At 39.7% G+C, this 22,573-nt stretch overlaps 1 protein-coding gene across 50 annotated transcripts in view; it reads left to right on the top strand.

Annotated features, from left to right (window-relative positions):
- The window catches only part of ART3 (ADP-ribosyltransferase 3 (inactive)), a 126,204-nt gene extending 105,414 nt beyond the window's left edge, over positions 1-20,790 (top strand). For 4 of the 50 annotated variants that reach the window (XM_081585373.1, XM_081585366.1, XM_081585333.1 and 1 more), the window contains 9 exons: positions 10,346-10,378; positions 11,290-11,322; positions 12,303-12,332; positions 14,422-14,454; positions 15,048-15,080; positions 15,716-15,748; positions 17,394-17,426; positions 18,722-18,751; positions 20,380-20,790. In XM_081585373.1, coding sequence (XP_081441499.1) covers positions 10,346-10,378; positions 11,290-11,322; positions 12,303-12,332; positions 14,422-14,454; positions 15,048-15,080; positions 15,716-15,748; positions 17,394-17,426; positions 18,722-18,751; positions 20,380-20,531 — 410 coding nt within the window. In that variant the 3' untranslated portion in view covers positions 20,532-20,790. Of the gene's footprint in view, positions 1-10,345; positions 10,396-11,289; positions 11,362-12,302; positions 12,333-14,421; positions 14,459-15,010; positions 15,140-15,715; positions 15,795-17,339; positions 17,427-18,721; positions 18,752-20,322 lie in introns of all 50 variants that reach the window. The other 46 variants (XR_014080908.1, XR_014080907.1, XR_014080904.1 and 43 more) reach the window with 20 other exon arrangements.
- The last annotated feature ends 1,783 nt before the right edge of the window (positions 20,791-22,573 follow it).

The raw sequence follows: 22,573 nt of genomic DNA, 5'->3' as shown, positions 1-22,573 counted from the left end.
TTCCCTTTTCTCCACACCCTCTACAGCATTTATTGGTTGTAGGCTTTTGGATAGCTGGCTTGGAGAATTTTGAGCATTACTTTACTAGCGTGTGAGATGAGGGCAATTGTGCAGTTTGAACATTCTTTGGCATCATCTTTCTTTGGGATTGGAATGAAAAGTGACCTTTTCCAGTCCTGTGGCCACTGCTGAGTTTTCCAAATTTGCTGGCATATTGAGTGCAGCACTTTCACAGCATCATTTTTTAGGATTTGAAATAGCTCAACTGGAATTCATTGCCTCCACTAGCTTTGTTCGTAGTGATGCTTCCTAAGGCCCTCTTCACTTTGAACTCCAGGAGGTCTGGCTCTAGTTGAGTGATCACACCATTGTGGTTGTCTGAGTCATTAACATCTTTTTTGTATAGTTTTTCTGTGTATTCTTGGCACCTTTTCTTAATATCTTCTGTTTCTGTTAGGTCCATACCATTTTGTCCTTTATTTGCCCATCTTTGCATGAAATGCTCCCTTGGTATCTCTCATTTTTTTGAAGAGATCTATAGTCTTTCCCATTCTGTTGTTTTCCTCTATTTCTTTGCATTGATCACTGAGGATCAATGATAGCTCAGTTGGTAAAGAATCTACCTGCAATGTAGGAGTCCCCAGTTCGATTCCTGGGTTGTGATGATCCACTGGAGAAGGGATAGGCCAGTATTCTTGGGCTTCCCTCGTGGCTCAGCTGGTAAAGAGTCTGCCTGCAGTGCAGGAGACCTGGGTTCGATCCCTGGGTAGGAAAATTCCCTGGAGAAGGGAAAGGCTACCCACTCCAGTATTCTGGCCTAGAAAATTCCATGGACTATAGTCCATGGGGTGACAAAGAGTTGGACAGAACTGAGCAGCTTTCACTTTCAGTTGTATGGTATTATGTCTTATATTTAGTTCTTGATACCATTTGAGTTTATTTCTGTATATGGTGGTGGGAAGTGTTCTGATTTCATTGATTTTTATGTAACTGTCCAGCTTTCCCAGTACTACTTATTGAAGAGACTTTCTTCATTATGTGTGCTTGCCTCCTTTATTGTAGGTTAATTGACTATAGGTGTGTTGCTTTATTTCTGGGCTGTCTATTCTGTTCCATTGACGTAAGTTTTTGTGGCAATTCCATGCCCTTTGATTACTGTAGCTGTGTAGTATTGTCTGAAGTCTGGGAGGCTTATGCCTCCAGCTTTGTTCTTTTCTTCACTATTGCTTTGGCAGTTCTGGGTCTTTTATGGTTCCATATAAATTTTAGGATTATTACTTCTAGTATTATGAACATGGAATGGATATTTTGATAGGGTTTGCATTAAATTTGTAGATTGCTTTGGGTAGTATGGCCATTTTAATAATAATCCCAGTCTAAGATCATGGGCGGAGAAGGCAATGGCACCCCACTCCAGTACTCTTGCCTGGGAAATCCCATGGACGGAGGAGCCTGGTAGGCTGCAGTCCATGGGGTTGCACAGAGTCGGACACGACTGAAGTGACTTAGCAGCAGCAGCAGCAGCAAGATCATGGGACACCTTTCCATTTCTTTGAATCATCTTCAGTTTACTTGATGAAAATTATCAATTTCCTTCAGTGTTTTATGGTTTTCAGTGTATAGCTCTTTCATGCCCATAGTTAAAAGTTTATTCCTGGGTATTTTTTGGACATGGTTATAAACAGCATTGCTTTTTTACTTTCTGATATTTCATTGTTAGCGTAAAGAAATGCAACAGATTTCCATATATTAATCTTATATCCTGCTAACTTGTTGAATTCAGTTATTAGTTCTAATAGTTTTTGTGTGAAGTCTGTAGGTCTCTCTGTATTGAGTATCATGTCTTCTGCAAATAGTGCCAGTTTAACCTCTTCCCTTCAAATTTGGATACCTTTTGTTTTTCTAATCTGATTCTTTTGCTAGGATTTTTTTTTTAATTAGTTTATTTTCTATTTTTTAACTTTACAATATTGTATTTGTTTTGCTATACATTGACATGAATCCACCATGGGTGTACATGTTTTCCCCTTCCAGAAACCCCCTTCCACCTCCCTCCCCATCCCATCCCTCTGGGTCATCTCGGTGCACCAGCCCCGAGCACCCTGTATCATGCATTGAACCTGGACTGGCGATTCATTTCACATATGATAATTTACATGCTTCCATGCCATTCTCCCATATCATCCCGCCCTTGCCCTCTCCCATAGAGTCCATAATACTGTTCTATTTATCTGTGTCTCTTTTGATGTCTCAGATACAGGGTTATCTTTACCGATTGACTTAGTACCATATATATGTGTTAGTATACTGTATTGGTGTTTTTCTTTCTGGCTTACTTCACTATGTATAATATGCTAGGATTTTTAATACTATATTAGGTAGTAATGGTGAGAGTTGGCATGCTTGTCTTATTCCTGAATGAGCAGAAAGGCTTTCAGCTTTTCACTGTTGAGTATGATATTGGCTATGGGTTTATTGTAAATGGCTTTTATTGTGTTGAGCTGTGTTCCTTCTGTGCCCACCTTGCTTAGAGTTTTTATCATGAATGGATATTGAATTTTATCAAATGCTTTTTCTGCATCTATTGAGATGGTCATGTGATTTTGTCTTTCCTTTTGTTAATGTGGAGTATCACATTGATTTACTTAGTGTTGAACCATTATCATTATATAGTTTTCGTCTTTGTCTTTCCTTATGGACTTTGTTTTAAAATTTGTGTTGCCTAATGTGAATATTGCTACCCCTGCTTTCTTACTGGTTTCATTTGAATGAAATACCCTTTGCCATCCCCTCACTTTCAATCTGTGTATCTCTTTTGCCCTAATGTGAGTCTCTTGTTAACAACATACTATATAGCTTTTTTTTTTTTAAGCTGCCATTCTGTTCTTTTGATTGGAGCATTTAGTCTATCGACATTTAAACTAATTATTGACAAGTATATGTTTATTGCCATTTTAAAACCTTGCTTTCCAGGTGATTTTTTAATTCTTGCTTGTTCATTTCTTCTTTTTGTTGTTTGATGGTTTTCTTTTGTTTTATGCTTGAGTTGCTTTTGTTTTGTTTTTGTGACTGTTGTATGATTTTGATTTGTGGTTACCTTGGTTTTCAAGTATCAGTTCAGTTCAGTTCAGTCGCTCAGTCGTGCCCAACTCTTTGCGACCCCATGAATTGCAGCACGCCAGGCCTCTCTGTCCATCACCAACTCCCAGAGTCTACCCAAACCCATGTCCATCAAGTCAGTGATGCCATCCAACCATCTCATCCTCTGTCATCCCCTTCTCCTCCTGCCCTCAATCCTACCCAGCATCAGGGTCTTTTCCAAGGAGTCAACTCTTCGCATGAGGTGGCCAAAGTACTGGAGTTTCAGCTTCAACATCAGTCCGTCCAATGAACACCCAGGATTGATCTCCTTTAGGATGGATTGATTGGATCTCCTTGCAGTCCAAGGGACTCTCAAGAGTCTTCTCCAGCACCACAGTTCAAAAGCATCAATTCTGCGGTGCTCAGCTTTCTTCACCGTCCAACTCTCACATCCGTACATGACCACTGGAAAAACCATAGCCTTGACTAGACGGACTTTTGTTGGCAAAGTAATGTCTCTGCTTTTAAATATGCTATCTAGGTTGGCCATATTAACCTGTAATTGTAGCTACTTGCATTAGACTGGTAATTATGTAAGTTCAGACACATTCTAAAAGATACACATTTTTTCCCGCCCTCCCTCATGTTTTTGATTTTGATGACCTGTTTTACATCATAATGTTTATCTTTTTGCTATTAATTGTAGTTATACTCGGAGAAGGCAATGGCACCCCACTGCAGTACTCTTGCCTGGAAAATCCCATGGACGGAGGAGCCTGGTAGGCTACAGTCCATGGGGTCGCTAAGAGTCGGACATGACTGAGCGACTTCACTTTCACTTTCCCCTTTCATGCACTGGAGAAGGAAATGGCAACCCACTCCAGTATTCTTGCCTGGAGAATCCCAGGCATGGCGGAGCCTGGTGTGCTGCTGTCTTTGGGGTCGCACAGAGTCGGACACAACTGAAGTGACTCAGCAGCAGCAGTAGTTATACTCACTTTTACAAAATTTTTTGATTGTTTTTTAATCTGTGACCTGGCTTGTTTAAGTGATCTTCAATTCTTTTAGATATTTGCCTTTCCTATTCTGATTTTCCCTTTTCTATAGATTCTTGATTCTTTCCCAGTTAGAGAAGACCTTTCAATATTTGTTTTAGGTTAGGTTTGGTATTGCTGTATTCTGGTTTTTGCTTGTCTAAGAAATTCTTTATCTCTTCTTCTAGTCTAAAGGATAACCTTGCTGGGTAGAGTAACCTAGGTTGCAGACCTTTCCCTTTCATGACTTTGAATATATCATGCCACTTCCTTCTGGCTGCAAAACTTCTGCAGAGAAATTAGCTAATAGCCTTTTGGGGGTTCGTTTGTAACTGACTCTTGGTTTCTCTTTTGCTGCCTTCAGATTCCTCTCTTGAACTTTGTCCATTTTAATCACAGTATGTCATGGTGTTGGTCTGTTTAGGTGCATCTTATTTGGGACCCTCTGTGCTTTTTGTACCTAAGTATCTGTTTCCTTTGTTAGGTTTGGTAAATTTTCAGCCATAATTTCTTCAAGTACTTTTTTTTTTTTTGGCTACACTGTGCAACTTGTGGGATCTTAGTTCCCTGACCAGGGATTGAACCCAGGCCCATGGCAGTGCAAATGCTAATTCTTAACCATTGGACCACCAGAGAAGTCCCTGAAATACATTTTTAATACTCTTCTTTGTCTTCTTCTGGAACCCCTATTATGTGTAGATTGGCATACTTTTATCTCATAGACCTTCTTTAATGCTATCATTTTTAAAAATGTGTCTGTTTTTTGTTCTGATTGGGTGATTTCCATTATTCTATGTTGCAGATCACTTATTCTTTCTTCTGCATTATTTAGTCTGCTATTCTTTGCTTCTAGATGGATTTTTATCTTGGCAATTGAGTTAATTTTGATTGGATCCTCTTTATAGTTTCTAGTTCCTTGTTACAGCGATTCTGCATTTCTGTCAATAATCTTTATTCCATTAGCATTTTTTTTAACCTCCTTTTTGAACTTAGAGTCAGGTAGACTGGAGAGGTCTGTTTCATTGTTCTTTCAGAGGATTTCTCTTGTTCTTTTAACTGGGAGTGGTTCCTGTGCTTTTTAAATTTTACTTACATTTACCTGTCTCTTTAAATTTAGGAGAAACAGTTGTCTTCTCTGGTCTTGAAGGGCTGGTTTTTATATGGGCACATCCCTGAGTAGACTCTGGGTCCAATAATTTTGGTGTGAGGGCTTCTTTTGGCGTGGCATCTTTCCTTCAAAGTGCGCTGACTGTTATCCCTTGATACAAGGTGACTGGTGTTGTGGTGACCAGAGCCTGCACTGGATGTTGGGCGGGGCCTCCTTTTTGCTCTGTGGCTGTCACAGCCTGTTGTGGGGTGGGATCTTCTCCCCAGTAGAAATCTTGAGGGTCAGTTCTACAAGGCTCCATTGCTCTTAAGTATGTGATCTGTCCCCAAGGAGGTGAGCACTGAATCAGGTGAGGCCTATGTGGTCATAGTGAATCTATGCCCATGCAGGCCCCCACAGTTCTGCCCAGAAGCAGTCCAAGGTCTCGTGTGTTTCTTGCCTAGTGTTCAGCTGGTGCTGGAGGCTGGGACATTGTGACTGCAGGAAGCGAGGTGGTTGTGTTGCCACCTGGCATTGGGGCTGCCTCTATGATAGGGTTCTCCCCAGGACCTGTCTACCCCAGATCCAGCTCTAAGTTGCTGTGTGAGGTGGGCAGAACTGGAACACCCCTGCCAGGAAAGAAACAGCTGAGTACTCCTCCCAAGGGGACTGTCTGCCTTGCTGGCTACCCACTGTACACACCGACAAAGTCCACTGCTGGAGCCCGGCCCCTCCATGAATGCCGGCAGTGGACTCTGGTTTGGCCCAGACCATTTGAATGCAGAGTTCCAAAGAATAGCAAGGAGAGGTAAGAATGCTTTCCTCAACGACCAATGCAAAGAAATAGAGGAAAACAACAGAATGGGAAAGACTAGAGATCTCTTCAAGAAAATTAGAGATACCAAGGGAACATTTTGTGCATAGATGAGCATGAAAAAGGACAGAAATAGTATGGACCCAACAGAAGCAGAAGATATTAAGAAGAGGTGGCAAGAATACACAGAAGAACTATACAAAAAAGATCTTCATGACCCAGATAACCACGATGGTGTGATCACTCACCTAGAGCCAGACATCTTGGAATGGTAAGTCAAGTGGGCCTTCGGAAGAATCACTATGAACAAAGCTAGTGGAGGTGATGGAATTCCAGTTGAGCTACTTCAGATCCTAAAAGGTGATTCTGTGTAAGTGCTGAACTCAGTATGCTAGCAAATTTGGAAAACTCAGCAGTGGCCACAGAACTGGAAAAGTTCAGTTTTCATTCCAATCCCAAAGAAAGGCAATGCCAAAGAATGCTCAAACTACCACACAATTGCCCTCATCTCACACACTAGCAAAGTAATGCCCCAAATTCTCCAGGCCAGGCTTCAACAGTACATGAACCGTGAACTTCCAGATGTTCAGGCTGGATTTAGAAAAGGCAGAGGAACCAGAGATCAAATTGTCAACATCCGCTGGATCATCGAAAAAGCAAGAGAGTTTCAGAAAAACATCTACTTCTGCTTTATTGACTATGCCAAAGCATTTGACTGTGTGGATCACAACAAACTGTGGAAAGTTCTGAAAGAGATGGGAATACCAGACCACCTTACTTGCCTCCTGATCTGTAGGCAGGTCAAAAAGCAACAGTTAGAACTGGACACAGAACAACAGACTGGTTCCAAATTGGGAAAGGAGTACGTCAAGGCTGTATATTGTCACCCTGCTTATTTAACTTATATGCACAGTACATCATGTGAAATGCTGGGCTGGATGAAGCACAAGCTGAAATCAAGATTGCTGGGAGAAATATCAATGACCTCAGATATGCAGATGACACCACCTTTATGGCAGAAAGTGAAGAAAAACTAAAGAACCTCTGATGAAAGTGAAAGAGGAGAGTGAAAAAGTTGGCTTAAAACTCAACATTCAGGTCATGGCATCTGGTCCCATCACTTCATGGTAAATAAATGGGGAAACAGTGGAAACAGTGTCAGACTTTATTTTGGGGGGCTCCAAAATCACTGCTGATGGTGATTGCAGCCATGAAGTTAAAAGATGCTTGCTCCTTGGAGGAAAAACTATGACCAACCTAGACAGCATATTAAAAATCAGAGACATTGCCAACAAAGGTCCGTCTAGTTAAAGCTATGGTTTCTCCAGTAGTCATGTATGGATATGAGAGTTGGACCATAAAGAAAGCTTAGTACTGAAGAATTGATGCTTTGGAACTGTGGTGTTGAAGAAGACTCTTGAGAGGCCCCTGGACTGCAAGGAGATCAAACCAGTCAATCCTAAAGGAAATCAGTCCTGAATATTCATTGGAAGGACTGATGCTGAAGCTGAAGCCCCAATACTTTGGCCACCTGATGCAAAGAACTGACTCCTTGGAAAAGACTCTGATGCTGGGAAAGATTGAAGGCAGGAGGAGACGGGGACGACAGAGGATGAGATGATTGGATGGCATCACCAACGTGATGGACACTAGTTTGAGTAGGCTCCAGGAGTCGGTGATGGACAGGGAAGCCTGGCGTGCTGCAGTCCATGGAGTCGTAAAGAGTCAGATATGACTGAGCAACTGAACTGAACTAACACCATAGGCCCTTCGGACTGTCTCCCCATGGCTCGACAGTCCTCCCTCAGGGTCCACCTCCTGGAGTTTCACCGCCTGGCTACTCTACATACTAGCGGCCCACCTGGCATGTCTTTCAGGCTGAGAAGGGCTGTGAGGTGGAAGCTGTCAGCGCATCTCTCTCCACCTTGATGCCTAGCAAGCCAGCAGGTGTGCACACCTCACGATCAGAGTCCAAGCTCTGCAGCTCCTCTGACCTCCCAGCAGACAGAGGGCCTTTGCAGACCCTCCCTGCTTCACAGATCCCTCCCTAGGGTGCCTATCCCATCCTGGTGCCCCCCCCTTTTTTTTCATTCCATCTGTGGGAATCTTTTTCACCGCTTTGGTTGTGTAGGAGCTCTTCAGACAGCTTCCAGTTGGTTTTCTGTGAGAATTGTTCTACATGCAGATGTATTTTTGATGCATTTGTTGGGATGAGGTGAGCTCCATGTCCTCCGACTCATCATCTTGATCTCTCCCCCAACCCAGCTACTTATTTAGAAACCCAAAATAGTTGGATTCCTGCTGCTGAGAACTCTGATGGCAAGTTAAACCTAGGCTCAAAAAGGGAGGAGAAATGCAGTCTCATATAAATGGATCTGTGTTAAACGTTAAGAGATACATATCTACTTCTACGGGATTCCCTGGTGGCTCAGTGGTGAAGAATCCACCTGCCAGTGCGTGAGATGGGAGTTTGATCCCTGGGTCAGAAAGATCCCCTGGAGAAGAAAATGGCATCCCACTTCAGTATTCTTGCCTGGGAAGTCGCATGGACAGAGGAGCCTAGCAGACTACAATCAGTGGGGTCTCTGACTTAGGTAAACAACAACAATCTACTAAGGATGAGGCTCTCAAATTTTTTTGCCTAAAAATCACTTAGAGTGCTTGTTTAAAATGTAGATTTTAATGCAATAAGAATGCTGTAAAGTTATCTTTCCCAGAAATTATGTATCAGTAGTCCCGGCTGCTGCTGCTGCTGCTAAGTTGCTTCAGTCGTGTCTGACTCTGTGCGACCCCATAGATGGCAGCCCACCAGGCTCCCCCGTCCCTGGGATTCTCCAGGCAAGAACAGAATTTACAATTTTAATAAGTGCCCAGGTGGTCCTGAGGTATATGATTGGAAGACTGTATTTTGAGAATGTGAAAGTGTTAGTCACTCAGTGACCCCATAGACTGTAGCCTGCCAGGCTCCTCTGTCCATGGGATTCTCCAGGCAAGCATAGTGGAGTAGGTTGCCATTTCCTTCTCCAGGGTATCTTCCCAATACTTTGAGAAACATGCTCTTAATTTGTGCTATAGAAAAAATATGAAGGCTTTTAAAATTCCCCAGTGCTTGTTTCTAGGCTGAATCTATCATGTTTGTAGCTTTTTTATCCACAGCTCCCCTCACCTTCACCTTTCCCTCAACTAAAACTTCTGGTTAAGGCTTGCACCCACTCATCACCTGCTGAGACAACATTTTATAATAGTCTCTAGAACTTTGAAAAAATTGTCTTGTATAGCCAAACACCAAGGTTGGCCTCAGGGTACCATCCAGATTCTTACAGATTTCCTGGGCCAGTAGAAACTGGACTGAGTCACCTAGATTCTTGTTGAAACTCCATAAATGGAGCAGGATCTGAGAGCTTATGAACATGCCTCATAGTGAAGCCAGGTGTTTCACAGCCGCATCTTCGATTGAGAGGTTCATCCTCAGGGAGTTGAAGTTCCAAATGAGGTGTGTGAGCTAACCAGACTAAGAGAACAGAACAGAAGAGAACATATGACATCTAGACCTTCCTGTGGTGTCTGGGAAGCCCTCCATGACTCATGCTGGCACTAAAACTAAACACCCTCTCGCTGAATTTCTTGGCTTAACCTTTGTTGGGCAAGCTAGCAGATTCCTCCTTTATGTCAAGTCTCAGAGGAGTCACTGCAGCACTCACTGTTGACTTTTTCTAGGGCATCCCAAGCAAGAGGATCAAGGGCTTTATACACATATACCATTCAATATCATGTTCCTGTTCTCCAAAAAATGGTACATTTCCTTACACACAGATCAGTGTTCTGGGACACATCAACTTCATTTCTCTATATGAATGCAAAGGATGTTTGTTCATATATTCTAGGATCTTGAAGCTCTGATTGAGATTCTTTTTCTTCAATGGGTACAAATTGTTATAGTAAAGGCACAGGTTAACTGTTGATGATATTTAGTATCTGAAGAGAGGGTTAGTTAAACAGATAAATTTTCTGTTAATTTTTTCATACTAACCATAGAATGATAAAGTGTTATTATTATCTTTGGATGGGATTCTGGAGGTTATTTGAAGCAATCTCCCAAAAAAGACATAAATGAGGAAACTGAATTCCAGAAAAGATAGGTGTTTTATCTAGATCTAGTGCTCTTTAGTGACTATACTATGAAACAAAAATGTAATTTACTTCCCACTAAGTTATAAGTCTGATAGACTCACAGCTGACAGATTAGATTACAGTAGCAACATACCAATTTGAAATTTTTAATAGGGTAGATTGTGTCTAACTAATAAAACTTTTATCTTTGTGTTTCAGGACTAAAAACTGAAAGTTGTGTTGAGAACATGGGTAAGATATGCTTTAAAGTATTATCTCTGTAATGGGAATTTTATCAGTGTTATTTCTCCCTGGACCAGATCAGAGCCACCCCTATATACTGTCACACTGTCAGCCCTTGCTTTCTCAAGGCCGAGTTGTGCTGCCTCTTTTACCTTCTCAGGGGGAGGGTGCAGGGACCCACCTTAACCCTACCCCAGCTTTACCTGTGGCTGTTCTCTCAAACACTGCATTTGCCTTGGGCATGCTGGGACTTGCCACTCTGACCTAGCCCATCATTACAGGAACTTAAGGGCTCCTGAAAACCCCTACATGACTCCTATGCACAGAGTTAGACTCATATTCCTATGTTTTGGTATCCTCGAAAGTAATATTTGGGAGACTGAAGAAGGAATGGAGTGAATGTGGCTCAGGGGGAAAGACTCAGGGGGACAAAATGGTAACTTGGTCTGCTTCCTCAGAGGAAAATAGGAGAATATAACAAAAATAATCTTTCTTAGAGGACCATGAGAAAGATTTGGGAAGGTAATTAGGAATTCTAAGAATGTTCAGCAACAACATCATCAAATTAGACTCAACAGATTTGAACTCAAGTTGCCAGAAAATGCCTTGGGCTGGTGCATACTCTGGATGGATCCTATTTGAAGATTTCTTTGTTTAAGAAGTTTGAAAAATAAGGGTCCATTTCTACCTGTCTTCCTGGCTACTCTTTCTGTGGATTCTTTTTCACATAATTAAAATGAATCTGTAACCATTTGTTTTCAAGATTGAAATTTTATATTTTTCATATTGCCATATTTTGTTTGTATCTTGAATGTAAGCCAACTCAAATCTTTATAATTAATAAGCATGTAAAAATAGACGGAACCTGACATTCACTTCTAAGTATAGTACTATGTAATGAAAGCATGTTTGTATTTTAGACTATTTTCAACCTGTCTATGTCTACAACCCTGGTAAGTATGCTCTAATTTTTAAAAATAACCCCTACATGGGTGTTTAATAGCTCTTTCCTGTTCAGCAAATTCAGTTCTTAGCTGAAGAAAAGGAGTACTTTGCACCTATGAAGGAGTAACTTGGCAGATACGAAGGGGGGAAAAGAATCTATTCTGGGGAAATTTACCTCCCTTCAAATGAGAGGGTGGGCTCTCTGGAGATCTGAACAATGTGGAAACATCCTGGGGAGTAAGGTTGGTGGGACCCAAAGAGCTAGGCGCTCTTGACAGGTTCGAGGTCTCTTAAAAGGTAGAGCTCTATATTAAGTCATTGAGGTTAGCATGTGTGACACCAGACATCCAGATGAAAGTATAAAAAGTTAGTATTTTGTCTTTCTTAAATAAGCTGGTGTTTGGTGTCATTTGACTAAAACATCTGGGTGTAGATGCTTTCCTTCCCCCTAAGTTTCCACTTACAGTGATATGGCTCAGGTCACTTCTTTATATCTAAGTTCCTTATTACGTGTTTGGCTTATGTGGCTACAGTGTGAAGAGAGAAAAATTCCTAGTCTTTTCTTAAGTATGCAGTTTACTTGATGTTTGGAAGGTATTTCCTGTCCTTGTGTGAAGCATTTCATGCATCTGAGGGCTTGCTTAGTAACACTTCTTATTGGCTCAGGCAGCCACAAGTTTTACTGGTCACTTCACAGGGACTTCATCTACCTTTTCAAGACAGATATTTTTCTAGCTTGTGGAGATTGCTAGAAGACTTGTTATATGTTAAGGTTTTTCTTGGTAGAAGGGGCGAGAGGATTGTTCCAGCCCTATTAGCCAACTGTGTTTAGATTGTAGCTGACACTTAAATTTAGTAGCATTAGTTTACTGGATATCAAGTGGATCTTTATGGCCATTTTAATTTAAAGTAGTTGTTCTGTAACTATGATAACTCCCAGTTACTTTGGTCTATTTTTGAAACTGATGAGTTTCTTTTTGTAACTTAGGTGAGGAAAACCAGAAGCTGGAAAACCCTGGTAAGACATTTTCATAAACTCTGGGAGCTTACTTAGATTTACAGGGCAACTTCCTTAGGGGTGGGAGCAGGTGAGCGTGGAATGGTAAGAAAAAGTGGGAAGAAGGCAGAACCCACCTTTAGCTTATGAGTTTGATGTATCAGAGGCCCTCCTGAGTTCCAGGTACCCTTCTTTATAAGGATGATGCAGCAGCTCTCTCTGTCTCCTAGCTAACAATCCATAGGTCATCCCAGCAGAACGGTTAGAGACATGATATGTGGAACTAGTTCTAGAGAACCTATTATTTTTTGCTTTATACTAGCTGTTACATGGATAGAGGAAGGTGTGATTAATTATTTCACAAACTCTTGTAACCTAGGGTGTTTGTTCATCAGGCGCATAAAAATGACAGTTTTTCCTAAATTAAAATGATTTTATATATATATACACATACACACATATTTATATATATGCTGAAATATATATGTGTGTATATATGTATCTATATAATCATTTATATATATATAGTTGCTATTAGCTGTATCCATTTAATATTTAGTAAATTCTAAAGTATGACTCATTCGCAATTTTTTTGGTTTTTTTTAAAATAATATTCTTCAAGGGTGCTGGGACACAAACATGTTCATAAATTACTGGTGAGATTATAAATTCAAACTTCTCTGGAGGACAATTCCAATAATTTGTAACACCTTTAGATATTTGTCCTAAGGAAATAAACATAAAAGTTTGTGTACAAAATATGTATAGAAATGTTTGTACAGTGTTACAGTAGCAAAAATTTATAAATAAACTTAGTATCCAACAATTGGACATTGTTAAATAAGTTACATTCTTATTAAGAAACACTAACCAATTTAAAAATCATGTTTTCAAAAAATATCTGAAGATATGTTGCTGTTGTTGAATCACTGAGTTGTGTCCGATTCTTTGTCACCCCCTGGACTGCAGCCCAGCATTCTCCTCTGTCCATGGGATTTCCCAAGCAAGAATACTGGAGTGGGTTGTCATTTCTTTCTCCAGGGGATCTTCCCGACCCATGGATCAAACTCATGTCTCCTGCCTTAGCAGGCAGATTCTTTACCACTGTGCCACCAGGGAAGCCCAAAGATAAGAGAAAGTACTTATAATACAGTGATAGTAAAAATCACAGGATAAAAACAAACTCTACTCAATACTCTGTAATGGCCTTTATGGGAAAATAAGAAAGAGTGGACATATGTGTATGTATAACAGATTCACTTCACTGGACTCCTGAAGCTAACATATTGTAAGTCAGTTATACTCCAATAAAAATTTTAAAAAAGGATAAAAACAGCATATGGAATATAATGTCACATTTATTTTACAGTGTCAAAAGGAACAAACTTCCGTTTATAAGATAAATAAGTACAGGGAATATAATGTACAACATGACTATAGTTAACAGCTGTATGGTGTATTTGAAAGTTGTTAAAAGAGTAGATCCTAAAAGTTCTCATCACAAGGGAAAAAAAATTTCTTTTTTGGTATTTATGTGAGATGCTGGATGTTAAACTAAACTTATTGTGGTAATCATGCCACAAAATATGTAAATCAGGCCATTATGTTGCACACATTAAACTTATACAGTGTTTTATATCAGTTATATCTCAGTAAAATTGAAAAAGTAATGAAAATGTATGTAGCATATACACATATACATATATTATAGCAAAGACAAGAAGGAAATGTACCAATACTAAGAATGAATAGCTCTGATATCTGGGATTATGAGTAATTTTTAATAAATTCCTATATTTTTCTAAATTATCTGTAATTATATTACTTATATAATCAAGAAATTTTATTTTTAAAAAATCATGACAAATTTAGGTCAGAGTCTAAAAAATATAAATCACTAAGAGATATTTTGCTTACTCTAGAAAGTGCCTGGATCATTGGCCATAGTTCTCTCTGTAATATAGGTACCAGTGTGCTAAATCTCCTTCCTTTTTACCCAAAACTCTAAAAACTTTGGGAATGGGTCATCTCACTTGTAAATAGTTATATATAAGGTTAATTTTCAAGCTTACTGCATTTATCATTAAATAGTTCCTATTCTCATCTTTAGAAATGAAAAGCCAGGAATCCACTGTCTTTCCTGGTAAGTGATCCTTTATTTACTCTCTGAGACTAGCTGCAAGGTTAGGAGATGTGAGGACTCCTAGAACTAAGGACATTACTGGACATGTAGAGTTTGAGGAATAAGTTAAGCCAAAACAGAGGAACTCTAGTTATTGAGAGCTGCTTATGTTTCATGTAATAATGTATTTAGTGCTTTTATAATCATCACTTAACTACAAACCTGCAAGGTGTTTCTTTTGCATAAATAAGGAAATAAAAGTCAGAGGGATCAAGCTCGTGCAGTCAGAGAGCTAATAACCGTAATGACAGTAGAACTAAAGCAAGCAGAGTCTTAGACCCAGTACTATTTCATTCAAAAACAGGTATACTCAGGACTGCCTTATGAAGATAAGGTTGGCTAGATCGTGAAGTCCTTGAAGTCTGGCATCAGGAGTTTGGGCTTTGTCCAGTCTGAGAATGAAGAGCAATTAAAAGATGTTTTTATTGTTACTGTTCCCCACCCCCACTCCCCCCCTTTTAAGGCTCGGAGATGGGGGCTGGTATACACAAGAGGGAGCATTAACAATGAAAGATAGTTGATTAACATTAACCAGTATTCATTTCTGTCTTCAGGTATGAAAAGCCAGGAAGCCACCCAGATACCTGGTAAGATAGCTTTATTTTACACTCTTGGTCCAAGTATGAGAAGAGAAGGATTCCTCCGGGTATTAAAGAGAATATTGTCATGAGACAACTAGTCATTAATATTTCCCTTACAGCCTCCTTCCTGCCTGTCATTCTACAAAACTTTAGCTGGAGAAGAAAGTAGGAAAGTGCCTTTCCTCCCTATTGTGTGTGCATTCTTGGAGCAGGACAGTTAGCTCTGTTGGGGGCAGGCGGAAGGCAGGCTGCTGCAACCTGGATGCATGCAGTCCAGCCTTAGATTCCACAGCTAAAGGTATTTAGTAGAAACTTCGACTTTATGCAAAAGCTGATTGTTAGCTTTGGCTGTTAATAAAAGCATCTCAGCATCTAGGATCTGAAGGTAACTAAGCATGGTATTCTCCTGGCATAGAGGCAGACTTAGTGAGGTGCCATGACAGAAGGCTTTTCTGAGTCTGGCATAGATTTGCACAGTGAGGGTTCATGTAGCCAGAACTTTTTAAAGTAAAAGCCAGAAACTACAGTGCAGGTGGGGTCTCTGGTGCTTGTGTCACTTGAGTTCGTGAGATAAGAAGGAGTTTGAAAATTGTACTTACTGGAACAAACTGCAAGTCACTGAAAATTTCTTTCTCATTTAGGAATGAAAATTCCAGAATCTTTTTCACTACCTGGTAAGCAATGTTAGGCATGCTGGAGAGGAGACTGCCAGTCTGGGAAGTATAGATATAATCGTCACCATTAGATATGCAGGGAGGCTCAGTACTTTGTGCAAGATCACATGAGTGAAAGATCTAGGTTCTTATAACCAAATTGTTGTTCAGTCGCTAAGTCATGTCCTATTCTTTGTGACCCTGTGAACTACAGTATGCCAGGCTTCTCGGTCCTTCACTATCTCCCAGAGTTTGTGCAAACTCATGTCCATCAAGTTGGTGATGCCATCTAACCATCTCATCCTCTGTCACCCCCTTCTCCTCCTGCCCTTAATCTATCCCAGCATCAGGGTCTTTTCCAGTGAGTGGGCTCCATATCAGGTGGCCAAAGTATTGGAGCTTCAGCTTCAGCATCAGTCCTTCCAATGAAGGATTGATTTCCTTTAGGATTGACTGGCTTGATTTATTTGCAGTCCAAGGGAGCCTTAAGTGGGTAGCCATTCCCTTCTCCAGGGAATCTTTCTGGCCCAGGGATCGAACCCTGGTCTCCTGCATTACAGGCAGATTCTTTACTGTCTGAGCCACGAGGAAAGCCGCTATGACCAAGAACCAGTTTCTTAAAATTTATGGCTCCTCAAGTGTTTTTCCAGTATATTTGACTCCTGTCAAAGTCAAAAGGACCTCAGAACTTACACTAACAGGGGAGGAAAAAATATTAAAAGGCCCTCAAACTTAATTTTTATCTCTGAAACAAGGAGAAGACAAGGAGAAAGTTAAAAATAAAGACATGATCTAGTATTTTACCAGAGAGCTATGGACAGTAATAAAACTTCTCTATGCTTAAGAATTGTCATCTTTCAAATGTGGCTAACACACATATCTTGCCTTATGGAGATACCTGTAAGGACTATAAAAACACAAAATCTCAGGGTGCAAGCCCCTATCTAGTGCTTATAAATCCTTTCTTTTGAATTCATAAGGTGTTTTGAAAATAATTTTTGGTAGGTTTTGTTATTATGGAATGATCATCTGTTAAGGAAATTAGATTTCTGGCATCTGCTAAATGACATCCGTCCACACAGCACTGAGCTTTGCTTAACGTTGCTACCTTTGGGTACTGCCTGCTGTGTGCAGGAACCAGCCATTCACAGTTCACGACCTAAAGCACTGACTGACCCAGAGAGAGAGGTTCCAGCAACACGTTTATAGTCGCCCAGATTTGAATGATTGAACTTACTTGGCCACAACTTTGAAGTGAACCTCTGATGACATTGATGGCACACTTTGTCTACATCTCTCTTCAGCTCGCTGGACCTGAGTTTACATAGTACTCTCATTGGCACCTTACTAGGCACACTGGGTTTTGAAAGGCAGTTGCTTAGCAAGGTATGGGGGATGCACATGGTCTGTGTAGACAGACCCAACTTCACAAAGTCTCTCCTCTGCCATTTTCCTCTTGGTAACTTTGTAAAAGTTATCTCACTTTTCTGGACCTCTGCTTCTGCATCTGTAAAATGACGAAAGCTTCTGTCTTGCAGGACTAAAGTCCTAATTTAGGATTAAAGTCCTAATGAGATAAAGCACTGACAAAACAAATGGTTGGTTAAAATAGTAAATGGTAGTTGCCTTTATTATTATCTGAATAATAAATCTTTTTCTCATTTAGGAATAAAAATGTTACAACCAGATGAAAAACCTGGTAAATTCTTTTTATAAAATTCTTTTATGTATGTCGGGGTGGAGGCACCATGGGGTTCTGAGTCCTTTACTGTAATCGCTCACTGAGTTCCATCTTAAGGGGTCTGGAGAGACGATACTTGGGCTGTACAGCTTGACATCCAGTGTGCAAGCCACAGGGGAGGCGCTGATGACTCCTCCTAGTGTGAGCAGCAGACTGCTCTTAGGGCTCCCTGGGTCAGGCAGAGACAAAGGCAGTTGACCTGAAGCTGGGACAGTTTACCTCCAACTGCGCCTGTCTGTTCCAGAAGGGGCAGGTTTCTCCAGGTGAGCAGGCTACTGAGGGAATCTGTAGTCACAGGAATGGCAGCAAGGAAGGGTGTGTGAACCCTGCACAGCATGGGACATGCTTTCTGCACTCCTTACTGCACTCTCCATGTTCTCCAACAATAAGCCACTCAGTTTTCCTGGGACTGTTTTGTATTGTGCCCTTTCTTAGAAAACTGTTCTAATGCAGGCTTTTTTAAAGGTTATGTCAAAACATTTACACAGAATCTCATCTAATCCAAAAGAGAAGTACTGTCACCATTTCAGAGATGAAAACATGGAATATAGGGAAGTTAAGGAACCTGTAAAAGGCTAGAATGAGACAATCAAGACCAAAACTTCTCAAGTTTTGATCATTTTCTGTTGCATGATACTTGTCTCCCAGCTGGATGTAGTTATAGAAAATACACCTCTAATCTGGGCTTCTAGAATTGGCATTTGGCTTCAGAGCCGTCAAAATATGGCAATATTGCAATATTTTAATTTTAACACACTTGGAGTTGGAATAGCATAGTAATTAAGAGCAGGGGCTTTGAAAGCAGGTATTGCGCCCACTGATTACCAAGCATAAAAGTTGTGATTTTATGCAACTTTGGGGGAACATCTGTATAGTATGCATAACTCTACTATCTACTAGGACTGTAAGAAGTAAAAGTGTTACTGTACATTAAGTATTTGGTCAATGTGTGACACAGTAAGCATTCAGTAAATGGTAGGTGCTATAGTTGTGCTTGGGAATCTGAGTTTAATATGTAAAAAATATTTTTGTATAAACAAAATTTTAACTTTTTAAAATGGAAATACACATACATTGTAAAAAAATTTCAAAGCATGCAAATGAGTAAACTTAGACCCTCCCAATACCTGTAAGTCTAATATCCTGCCCTTCAGCCCCACACCCAGAGATAACCAAGTGTGCTTAATCATTTAATGAGATTTTTTTCTCTTTGGTGTACAATGCAATTAACTGAACATCTGTTTCTATTTTAGAAGACAAAAGGCAAGATATCAACCAGCCTAGTAAGAAATATTTCTTTTCCTTAGTTGATAACGTATGTTTCTGCAATATACAAAAACTGAGAAAGTTTTTCAAAAAACACCAATCTCGAGTTTAGAGCATCCTAACAGAATATAATGTCACATCAGAATACTTGTATGTGCGAATGCTGGGGGCAACTTGATTTTTGTTTCTTACGCAGTGATTTTCAACTGTATATAGAGACTACTTTTTCAAGCAATGGTTCTCAACTCTTATCAACCCAATTCTTTTAGAACAAATATTTTTTAAAGGTATTCTGAAATAAAATTCTTAGATAAGACCCACTTGTACCCATAAAAAAATCAAATAATGTCCTAATGATATAACAAAATTATAAACATTTCAGTATGTAAATAAATGCCTAGGTTATTCTAGAAGACAGAATGAAGTAGTCAGATGATTGTATTTAATTACACAAATAAATTTGGATTTAAGAGAAACCTGGAAGCTATTCTATGCAAGTATAAGAAAAATGAAAGTGAAGAAATACTGTGGGCTTATTAGATAGAAACTAATTAGATACTAAACTAATAATCTAAACTTATTATATAGAAACTAATGTATATTAAAACTCTAAATATATTTTGCATATATGTTAAACAGGTTCTGGAAATAAATACATTTTTAATTTATATATATGTCTAGCAGTGCATTTGAAATTTATGTGGAAGTGGGTCAGTTTTTCATTGTGCAAGACTGTCCACAGCATGGATACCAGTCTTCTACTTCTATACCTCACTGCTGTGATAATCAAAAAATACCCTGACAAGTTTGCAAACTGCCTCTTAGCAGGCAGTGCAGCCCCTTGAGAACCACTGCTCTCTAGTAACAAACTAATGCAGGAGTGCCTCCGCCTGTCTGTTTTCTCATAACTGCATGTTTATGATTATGGCAAGCAAATACATTTATGATTTGAAGGTTTTATATTTCCATGGTTTCACTTATGAAATGTGAATGGTGAACCCATCTCGGTGTTTCCAGTCAGTCTTTCCTGGTACAGTCTAAACCAGAACACAGTCAGAAGTCAGATATCTGCATTAAGGGCAGTGTGAATCAGACCATCCTGGACGGCTGGACTCTACTGTACCTCTCTCTGCTAGTTCAGATGGAAGGGAAGTGGTTTTCTCCAGAGTAGTGTTTTATGTATAAAGGGAAAGGTTTTTTTTTTTAAATCAGCTTGCAGGGCATAGTGTTTTAAAAAATGCAGCTATATTCCATTGTATACTGGTAGACTGTACATATGAAATACACTGTTTTACTCGAAATAGATAAGACACAGCATTAAACTTTATCTTTTATATACAGAAAATGAGTTTTCAGTTGCCAAGAAATTCTAGTGAACTTGAACAATGAGAAATTACTTTTGTCTACTTAAATACTAAAAAGGCTGTGGAAACCTGGATAAAACCTAGATCAGCACACCTTGATGATATATATGAAAATATAGCCCCCAGTCTGTAATGAACTGTATTTATTTTAAAGTTGTGCTGGTTAGAAGTACTTGATGTATGTTTCTAATCTAACTTGTCTGTTCACATATTCAGGAAATCAGTGGATGAAATGTGATACTCAAAATGACGTGTGTCAATGACTGTGTTCTCATTAACAGCTCCAGCTCCAGCTCCAGCAGTTCCAGTTCCAGTTCCAGGTCCCAAAATCCATCCCTCTGCATCTTCTGGCAAAATGCTCCTTCCCCAGTGTGGGACATTCATCATTTTAATCAGTGCTTCTGCTATAAACCTTGGTCGCTCTGTAGTCTGATACATTCTTTACTTGTACTTTACATTGTACTTGAAATACAACTACAGGCATCCCACAGAAATCATCAAAAGGAATGATGTATTTTTCACTTGTTGGTCAACATTCAGTTGATAAAATGTGAATTTGTTATTCACTTAGCAAATCTGGTAGTAAACCCAGATATCATAGAATTCATTTTTCACTTATTTCTGTATTAATTTTATGATTGTAAAAAGATTGTATACTTTTGATTTAATTCAATAAAAGACCTTTAATTTCAGTAGAATTGCCAGATACTAAAATATCAGTAATGCTGCTAGTGGTTAACATGAATTTAATTCCTGAATTAGAATTTTAAAGGTGTTTTATTCATCTTCAAAGGATCAGACTTTACCTTCAAATAGTATATTCTTTCAGTCTCTTCATTTTCCTTCTATATATAAACACCTTGTATTTTTACAAACAGAACAGTTTACTAAGTATTTCACATACATAGTCCCTAACTTGAACCTCATATTAACCTAGGAAGGCAATAGTACTAAATGAATATGTGGGCTCAGTAAGAAAGGAGAATGAGGTAAGTACAGTAAGGTGCTCTTTTCCCCAAGAAAATGAGTGGTTGAATAACTGATTTAGCCATGGGCTTTGGTAAGTGACACTTGTTTACACTGCCAATGTTTCAAAAAGAACTTAAGGCCATTTTCAGAGATAAAGAAAAATTTCATGAAGTCTAAACTAGGTGTTAAGGGTTCAATGTGCTTTAATTCTACCATTTACCTCTCTTCATGTTGAGAATTGAGTGAACTATCCACAAGAACCATTACCCAGTTGACAGAACTTTTATAAATTGTGCTGGAGAGCACAACTTAGTCCTGAGGCCAGTTAGTCTGATTTCCATCCAAATCTAGAACTTGGTTATCATTTGCTTGGAACACAAGTCAGGTACAGACCAGGGCCACTTATCTAACCAGCTGCATGAACAAGGCCTGCAGCCTGCCTTACACATGCAGTCACCAGCAGAATTGAAACTTAGGAGGCTAACTGGACCTGTCTTTAAAAGGCAGACCCTGAGCCCTATTTAGGGCTTGTGAAATTAGAAATTAAGAATATGACAGCACGAAAAATTAAAGGCTAGAGAGGTGAACATGGTTAGCCATCTGTCCAACAGAGATATTGCTCACTGAGGAGCAATTCTCATTTGTTAAATCACCAATTCTTCCTACAGTAAAAGGGTGTGCAGAGGGGCACACTCCTTTCAACTTTGGCTACAAGGATGAGAAAGACAGAGGTGTTAGAAGAAACAGCCCACGAGCCTTGTTTTTGTCTCCTACACAACTGTTAGCTAGGCTGCATCTGGACAGATTCCTCCAGTGGGATCTCAGAGGGGGCCTCTGGGTACACAGCACACTACACTCCTCGCCATCCTCATAGTAACACAGTGGCAGGGTTCATAGGCTGTTTATGACACCTCTCATCGTAAGCCAAAGCATGATGCAGAAATGCAGAGCGAAAGCATTCCAAGAGGGGCTAACATGATGCAGTGAGATGCACCATGTGTAGTCAGAGAAATTGCTTAAATTATCTGGTTTTAAAGAATCAGTATTGCATATTACCATGTCTAATTTACATTTTCCAATGTTTTCTGATGCTAATGATGTATTAGAGAATTCTTTATCCTAGATGATATATGAAGTAATTTCTATTTCCTGTACCCTGGTCAAAATACATTAGTATTGAGGGTGAAGTGAAAGTCTCTCAGTCGTATCTGACTCTTTGCGACCCCATGGACTGTAGTCCCCGGAATTCTCCAGGCCAGAATACTAGAGTGGGTAGCCTTTCCCTTCTCCAGGGGACCTTCCCAACCCAGGGATCAAACCCAGGTCCCCCGCATTGCAGGCAGATTCTTTACCAGCTGAGCTACAAGGGAAGCCCTTCACCTTGAGGGTGAAGTCAGACTTAAAACCAAGTTAAACTGAAATACTTGAGTTGTGATTATGATTTAATACTTGTATGAACATGAATCATCTTTCTCCCAGAATCAAATAAAGCACCAGACAGAATTA

Source organism: Giraffa tippelskirchi, chromosome 1 (genome assembly GCF_054371585.1).
Source record: "Giraffa tippelskirchi isolate mGirTip1 chromosome 1, T2T-mGirTip1v1.2.pri, whole genome shotgun sequence".
Classification (NCBI taxonomy): domain Eukaryota; kingdom Metazoa; phylum Chordata; class Mammalia; order Artiodactyla; family Giraffidae; genus Giraffa; species Giraffa tippelskirchi.
This window is presented reverse-complemented; position numbering and strand designations above follow the sequence as displayed.